The sequence below is a fragment of the Geospiza fortis genome, unplaced genomic scaffold (assembly GCF_000277835.1).
Source record: "Geospiza fortis unplaced genomic scaffold, GeoFor_1.0 scaffold41, whole genome shotgun sequence".
Classification (NCBI taxonomy): Eukaryota; Metazoa; Chordata; class Aves; order Passeriformes; family Thraupidae; genus Geospiza; species Geospiza fortis.
This window is the reverse complement of record NW_005054299.1, coordinates 15368774-15377565: the sequence shown is the minus strand read 5'-3', so window position 1 is coordinate 15377565 and position 8792 is coordinate 15368774. Positions and strand designations below refer to the sequence as shown.

General features: G+C 36.0%; 1 protein-coding gene across 2 annotated transcripts in view; it reads right to left on the bottom strand.

Moving 5' to 3' along the window:
* The window catches only part of CNST (consortin, connexin sorting protein), a 47703-nt gene that overhangs the window by 29503 nt on the left and 9408 nt on the right, over positions 1 to 8792 (bottom strand). For both annotated transcript variants that reach the window (XM_005416236.3, XM_031060511.1), the window contains one exon: positions 5817 to 6254. In XM_005416236.3, the coding sequence (XP_005416293.1) occupies positions 5817 to 6204 (388 nt within the window). In that variant the 5' untranslated portion in view covers positions 6205 to 6254. The remainder of the gene's footprint in view (positions 1 to 5816; positions 6255 to 8792) is intronic.

Below are 8792 nucleotides of genomic sequence, written 5' to 3'. Positions count from 1 at the left end.
ACGCTGGTAACAATGACACAAGGATGTCTAAACTGAATTTAGATCCCAGAACTTCTTGCTAGACAGAAAACTAAGCTCTCCATGGTACACCTCTGGCAGCTCTTTGTTGCCTGTCTCCAGCTTTATAGAAGTCAAAAAACATCAGGCATTCAGGTGGAGATATGAAAAATAATGTAAAGCATAACAGTACAAGAATATTACAGGGAAAAAAACTTTCTGGATGCAAATCCCACATTTTATTGTTAGAAATGCAAAACTTACGTATTTTGATCATGAATGTGATAGTTTTGAGAAAATGTTAAATGAGATTAAGAAAGAAGTGTAGAGTAGTAGTAGTAACAGCAGCAATGAGAGAAGTCAACTACCCATATACTGATTGGATCAGTCTCTCACAAAGATCAGAGAGCAATAAATTACAGCTTCCTATAACAGTCTTAGGAGCAACGAGAAAAGTACAGCTGCTTCCAACAGTTAATAAACTCATTTTTATTTCTCCATAAAATGTTGAATTTCACACACTTGCATAAGACTGAACATAAAAAGATTCCCACAATTGTTTAAAACAATTTAGAGAATTTGGCCACAGAAATGTGCACAATAAACTTTTAGTAACCTCAAATTATAATGAGTAATGTTCCCCAATCAGCATTTTCTGAAATCATGTTATCATTTGAAAGATGGACAGCTGAGGGCACTGCTTTAAGTATCGTTGTGTCCTCAGCTTGGGCACTCTGTTTCAGACCCCTTTGTTTTCACCACCTCTGAAACCCAATAATGATGATTCAGTTTAAGATTTGGGACCTAAGAAAGGCATTAGCTTGTCCATGGAACGCTCCACCATTTTAGTTTTGATTATTTTAAACTCATTATTTAGTAAACTGTCCAAGTTAGGACTACTAATAATCTCTGTGGGTGGTTATTTTCACAGGGCTTACTGCCAGAAAAAATATGGGTGTAACTTAACATTGCTTTTTCAAAATTAATGCACATGTCTGATCTTCCGGTATTTATTTGGGTTTCCTGTGGGCCAAAAGCAACAAGAGACACAACTGGATGCAAGATACAAACCAGGAAATACTTCTAGAGATGGAATTAAGGCTGCCTTTAAAAATACAGCTTCCTGTTTAGCACATTATCATGAAACCAGAAAAGAGGGTCCTCGTGTTCTGGCAAACCTTTTCTCTCAGAAAAACAAAGAAAGAAACCAAATGTCACTTCAAGCTGCACTTTTTAAAGCAGTTAATAATCACCTGTCATATCAGAACATTAACGTTGACTGCAACATGCTCAATAGCAACTCTCATGAAAAACCCTAATTTTAATGTTTTCATGATACTGTTGCTAACACACAGTTCATAAACTGCATTATTATTTGTTCATTATTATTTGTACATATGGTTGAGCTGTCACTCAAATCCTGCCCTCAAATTTCTTCCCTAATTTTGAAAGTGAGGCTTTACAGTTATGTGGGCTAATTCTAACTTGTTTGATTTTCAACGCAAGACAATACTTGTGCCTTAGTAGCACTACAACAAAGAATTTTTGTTGTAACACTTAGTAATGCTATTTCACCATAAAGATGTGATAGGCTAGGATCCCTATTTATTTTTTTCCCCCATTCTTGAAAACAGCACTCTACTTTTTCCAGGAATCAATCAATCTTACTGTCCAAAGCAGATAGATATCTTACATATATTTCTGTTTTTTTAATAAGGAAGGATTATTTTTTTCACTTTATAAAGCACTGATATTTACTACACCCCAGAATGGAACCAAAGCCTTTATGAAAATGTCTGCAAAAAGACACAGAAGTCATCAGTCAGTGGCCAGAGCACTCAGCAGGTCCATGGCAAAGAGCCATGTTCAAGTTTTTGCTCTGCCAGACTCACAAATGTTTCAACTGACCCCTTCTACGCCCAGTTGGGTGTGGCAATGTTTCCTAAGACATGGACAGAAGCAAACTTTCTCTCAATTTCCCCAACAGCTCACAGAAGCAGCCCCATGTTTGCCTAGAAGAGATCAAATGCTGACACACTTTTTGAATAAAACCCCACATTTTTTCAGTATGCCTCAGGTTTTTCTCTTTTTCAGTACTGCAAGTATATGAAATTGGGATGTTCTTTGTTACCTGCCTGAGGATGAATCCAAGGTGCAAGTATGAGTGATTTGCTATCAAAATAAAATCATGGATGTTGCCTTCTGTTTTTTATAGGAATTTGAATTTTCATATTCAGTAGCACTGGCTTAAGTCACCAGTAACAGCAGTTTCTAGTACAGAAAACATATGGCAATTTCTTTTTTTAAACATTCTTTGGTACCCAATACAGAAAGCTGTTTCAGACTGATTCATTCAAGAACTACTGAGGAAAAAGGAAAAAAGACCAGCAAGTATTTAAAAACTAGTCATTTTTAAGAGAAGAGATTTTGAGAGAAAAGTTTGGTAGTAAAGATACAACTTAACTGAGCAAGCTCAAAATCTTGTTTGGTTTGGTACATAACCCTAAACTAAATAACATTATTTGAACTATCATGTAATTTGACTATCTTATATTAATATATTTTATTTCCCTCAACACCAATTCCAAACACTTCCTTCCTTCCTCCACCTTCAAGCTGCTGCAAGAAATAAGTGGAATAATTTACAGAAAAAGCATATGCTGCAGAATTTAATTTGGGGAAAAAAAGATTGAGTGCAGGTTACCACGTTAAGGAAACATATAATGATTTGACAATATTAAATTATGCCAGGACTGACCTTTTGAAAAAAGATGAACTTATTTTCAGAGAATATGGATAACCTGAAGTCCATTTTTACAAAAATGTATCGGAACAGATTAAACTTGATGAATCACTATCTCTACCACACTAAAGTTAGTACAACTCTTTACAAGGAATAACATTATGAATAATCACCAAAGTTTAAATTCTTCAGTTAAATACATGTGCATGTATTCTTTGGTCACCAGTCCTTCCATACCAGATATAATCACAGTACATTCAAAATTTTGGTGAGTATACAGAAAGAATATGAGAAAAAATTGGGATCTAGGAGCTATAGACTTGTCCATCCCCTCTCAATTTCCTACAGCAACATGAGGGCTAAAAGGAGGTGCTTCTTCAAACAATAAATAGATTAAATCCTGGAACTGCTTACTCCAGGACACTGAAAGAGATGCAAAAAGCAACTGTAAGTCAGGTGACAAATCTACTCTAAGGTATTACAGTTTGTCAATTTCCACTTGGAGAAGTCCTGAGATTGCTGCAGATGGGGAGCAGAACATGCAAACAAATCACTACAAGTTTGCCTTGTCCTTGTACTCTCACCTACAAATGCTCTGCTGGCCCCTGTCAGGGGAAGAATATTGAATCAGAAGGCTCTTCAACCAAGTACAGCGACTGTTAAACTTGCATTTCAGTCTACTGATAGGAGAAGCTAGGATAATTTTAGCTTCAACAGATCCCAAACATATACAGACTGATAATAATCCAACTTATGACTCTTTATTCTTCACAAACAACTATTTAGAGGGTTTCAGACACATTGCAAGTGCTAGTACTTGTTCTTTCTTTTAAAGTAAAAACATCTTGAGAAAAATAGATTAGCTTCTCTGACAATCACCAATATTGTGCTGAGCAAGTCACAAGTAAACAAAGATGACTAAAATGTAATTTTCTACATAAATTGCTTTAATGACTAGCAAGAAGAGGAATATGAACAATGTGCTTTTGAAGTCAAATGTCATCTTTTCTAGAATGGTAACATTTAACAGCAATCACAACAGGTGTGCTTACAGAGAAAAAGATTCATAAATCTCTTCCTTAGTTATGAGTCAAAGTAACTCATCCATGATTTCTCAATAGTTGAAAATATTTTTTCATAAAAATCACAACAATACACGCCATGAGAGTATTTAGTTTGATATTCCAGCTTGCTTGTGTGATGCTCCCACTGTCACCCACTCAGGAATCTTCCTATCTAGTTTGATTATTCTGTCCTTTAACTCTGAGTTGGTCCAAGGAGAAGAAAGCTAGTTTGGACCTTTACGTAGAGGGTGCAATGAGATATTCAGGGATCATTTAAAATAGCTGGTGCTGGAAATTAAATGGAAGACTGCCACTAAAATAATGACATTTGCAACATCAAGAAATTGTGACAGAGTTAAGTGCATTCTGTGAAAACAGAAGAAACATCATGTGAGAGTATTGAAAAAATTACTAAATGTATATTAGGCCATAAACAATGGGAGATACAATTTAATTTTGTATTCTGATCTTCCTCTCTAACAGAGTTCTTTACTAATAAAGTAACAAGAGTTTAGTAATAAGAATTCAACAAAACTCTAAAGAGTTTTGCAGACAGGATGTTCTCTTGTATGGTTTTCTACATTGCCAGGTTTTTCCATGAAATTTTCTATATTTTCAGGATTCTAATTTTTGTCTTAAAACTTCAATCTACTATGGACAGCTCATTTTGCAGTATTTCTGTATCCGTTCATTCAACAAGAATACAAGCTAATGGGGAAAGAATATGAGTCAAGTTTAATTTCTAGTGTTTAGGTGAGATTTTTCCTTTTCTTCCTCTTATTGTGCTTCAGATACCTATGTCAACATGTATGTGTAACTTTTCATCAACTTGCTTTTTGTTATTCCCATCATACAGATGACTGGTTCTTAATTAATTCTGCCAATCTCATTTGAATTATTTTATTCTGTTATTAAAACTTAAATCTACAGGTGAAATAATCTACTTATTAAGTGCTGAAGATAGTTATTGAGAAATCATTCTCCCTGTAATGGCAGATTTCAGAATGCTCTTATCTCTACTAGAAAATATAATTCTTCTTTTCAGATTTTGCCTATTTGTACAAGATATGGAATGCAAGGCTTCCTTCCTTTCCTGTCTTTACCTATTCTATAATCCCTTAAAATAATAACCAGTTTGATGACTAGGTCACAAAATACTTTCCATTTAGGAGGAAAATTGTATTTTAAAATTATTTAGTTTAAAATGCATGGAAAAAAGCACACATGAATCAGCAGTTCTTTCAAAGAAACCTGTGGATGAAACATACTGATTTTAATTAATATATACAGCACTATGACACATAAGCTTTGGAATGTATGGCAAAAACCTAACATAACACATTCTGTTACACTAAATCCTACTCCTTCAAAAAGGGAAGGAGGATTTCAAATAAGAACATGCAATAAACATTATATTTTCCTTATCCAATTCACATCCAAAATATCTAAAGAAAAAGAAACTTTAAAAATTGATAGGAACACATTTTTAAACAGTTTGTTACTCAAAAAACACAACCTAGTTCTATCCGGAAAGCTTTGAAAAATGTATGTAAATGTTACAACAGCAGGGCAAGATCAAGCTATTTGGTACTCATAGCCAGATTTCAAATGTTGACATGGGATCAGGACACCAAAATGTTGCACTCGACCATGATGTTCAAATGAGCAAAACCCTAATGCCAGAATTTCTGTCCATTCTGATTTGGATACCAGCCCAGTTTCCATACTGACACAGTGTACCTCCCTCTACTCCCGTTTACTTGGTGTGCCACATTTGTTACATAGCCACTGTTTAAAATACAGAAGGTGAAAACATGTAGAGTTGAATCTGATTGAAGACTAGTAGCAGTTCTGGGAAAAAAATGTAAAACAAACCAAAACCCACCAAACCTTTAGTGAAATGCTAAAAATAATTAGTACAACATCTAAAATATATTTCTTATTAGCTCACAGATTTAAACTACAGTGTAACTTCTGAAATAAACAGAACAAAAGAATTTTAAATTAAGTACCTTTAGATTTTTTATTGGAGCTTCTTTTGCTTCTTGGACTTCTTTTTCCACCTGGCTGTTTTTCTGCGACAGGCTTTTCCTCCAGCTGGGGGTCCATATGGACATTTACAGATCTTCTCTCAGTCTCACTTTCCTTGCAGCTTGGGATCCAGTCTCCACTGTCCATATTCTCATTATTATTGATGTTATCCTGTTCACCTTTATCCTGTCGTCCCATAGCAATGCTACTACTGGTCAGAACTTCATTCCCATCACTGTCAAGTTGATTTTCATTTTCATCAGCTGAAGGAATCAAATGAGATGCCAAACATTCTACCCTGTAGTTAGTAGGAAGACTGTCCTTTGAGTCTATTTGCAGATCATTTGGTGGAAAGTCTCTGTCATCCATTAGAGCGTTACTTGTTGAACCACTTAATCTCCCCCCAGATATTTTTAGACCTAAAATATAAAATGGAATGAATCATTTACAATTGGTATAGTACAACAGATAAATAATGTCAGCCAGTGCCAGCCAACAAAGACTCACATTAGCCAAGTGACACAGCTTAAAAATAAGGGGAATTTTCTTTCATTCACTGACTCATTTAAAGTCTTAGTGTGGGGGATGTTTACATACAAAAAACCCTATAAAGTTGTATTTTTATCCAATTATAACTGTTCTAGTTACCTGAGCAAAAAGACAGCTGATCTTTACAACAGTGCTCCTGTTGTTACAGCTGAGGTAATGAGAAAAACAAAAAGATAAACAGAAGCCACCTCACGTCCCCCTTCCCCCCCTCCTTTAAATCCATGGCTAAAACAAAAGCATTCTTGTCACATAAGATCATAGTTTGCCTGAAATAAAAATAAACCAGGGAGGAATAAAAGTAGAACAACTTTTAATTCTGTCAGTGATGGTATCAGATCAAACTTGCAGATAGATAAACTGTGTTATCAGAATTAGATGGAAGTAGAACTTGTTTATTGCCTCAATTGTCACATTATTTTCAAGAAAACATTCAACATGTGTTCAGTATACACAGAAGCAGATGGTTTGTTGATAAAAAAACCAAAACCCCCCACCTACTCTCAGCAGGAGTCAATTTTCCCTTTTTGTGAAGGTGCAACTCCAATCAATGCTGCAATCAGACACATTCGCGGGAACAAAAAAAGACTAACTTAGCAGAAGACCTACATGTTACAGGAGCGTTGTTGTATCAGTTCCTGTCTTTACCCTTAGAAGCACGGCAATACTGCTGTTTAATTTAGCAACCATACACCCGAAATACAGCTCCATTATGTACATCTCACTAGATTTAGCTCACGTTTTAAACAGTGAAGCCAAGAACCAGCAAGCACTCTTGTATTATAGAAGAGCTCAGGTAAACCTCCTACAGCACGTTCCTATACTTTCCTTTAAATGAAAGTACATTCTGGGATACCTGTTTTCACCAGGCTTTCTTAACTCCTGGCATATACAAGTTGAGTAAATGAAATACAAACTTGGTAAATTTACAAGATACTCCTTCATTGTACTTGCTAGAAGAATTAAGTTGCAGAAAAATGGAAAAAATTTCCAAAGAATAAGTAAGCTTTCCTTCATACATAGAAACATATTTCTAACAAAGATTAATAAAGTGATTTTCCCCAAATTATTCCTTCATAAACTTCATTGTTGCTAAAAGGACTGAGGAAAAAAAAAACAAAGAAAGGAAAAAGAAAACATCACTGCTATTTAGGCACAAGAAGAAGGATTTAGGGAGCTACAGGCTGCTCTGCCTCACCTCAGTCCTTGGAAGGTCTTACAGTAAGTTAGCCCAGAAAGCATTTTCAAACGGCACTTGATGACCACCTGAAGGATAGGTGGTCATCAAGTGCAGTCAGCATGGATTTATGATGGGTAAGTTGTGCTTCTACAAAACACTGACTTGCTTGGCAGAAGAAGGTGGAATAATGGATGTGATTTACTGTGACTGGCTTTTGACACTGTCTCCAACAACATGCTCACAAACAAGCGCACAAAGTACAGGCCTGGTTAAATAGATGGTGAGGAGCTCCAGAGAAGCACACAGAGAGCAACAAGCCACCAGCAGCTGGGTAATACAAAAGCAAAAGCCAGCACCACCCAGGACAATTCCATCTCTGCTTCCAACCTGAAGAACTGGCTAACCACTTCCAGCCATACCAGTCTAACGAAAACGACTGCCTACCCTAAAACACATAAGCAGCACCAGGGAAGGTCAGACTGGACATTAGGAAGCATTTCTTTAGTAAGGGTGTGGTCAAACACTGGAACAGGCTCCCTAGAGAGGGGTCAATGCCCCAACATCTAAGAGGCATTTGGACAATGCTCTTTGCAACACACTTTAACTTTTGGTCAGCCCCGAGCTGCTCAGGCAGTTGGACAAGGTGATAAAAGTAGGTCCCTTCCCATGGAAATATTCTATCCTAGTCTAGAAAAAATATGAATTGTACATAGAGATGAAAGTTGCATTTTCCTTTGGCAGCCACATTAGTTGATAATTGGTTTTCCTTGAGCGCCAGAAAGACAAAGGGAACTCTAGAGGAGATACTGAGGACTTATCTGGAAAACGCATCTGTTCACTAGAAGGATGCTCCTTAATCAAGCAATTTTCTCTCAAAGAGAATTAAACACAAAATTACAGGTTAAGAGGAGGACAGAATTTTAATCAGAGCAGAAAGAATCAGAACTAGATATTATTAGACATCCATACTACAGTTATGCTGATTTATTGATACCTGTTCTAGAGCACTAAAAAAATAATCCCAAACAGTATTATATTTGAAAGGTTCACATTTTAGTCTTTCTGTCACATGAAGTAATAACTCCTGCTGCTTTCCCCAGCTCATAGATCAAATGATGCATCAAAAGAGATTGAAGTAAATTGCCCAAATCCAATGAGGAATTAGTTTTATCAGTGATAATTAAAAAAACAGAATGTCCTACCACCACCGTCTTACTTCTATCCGTAGAAA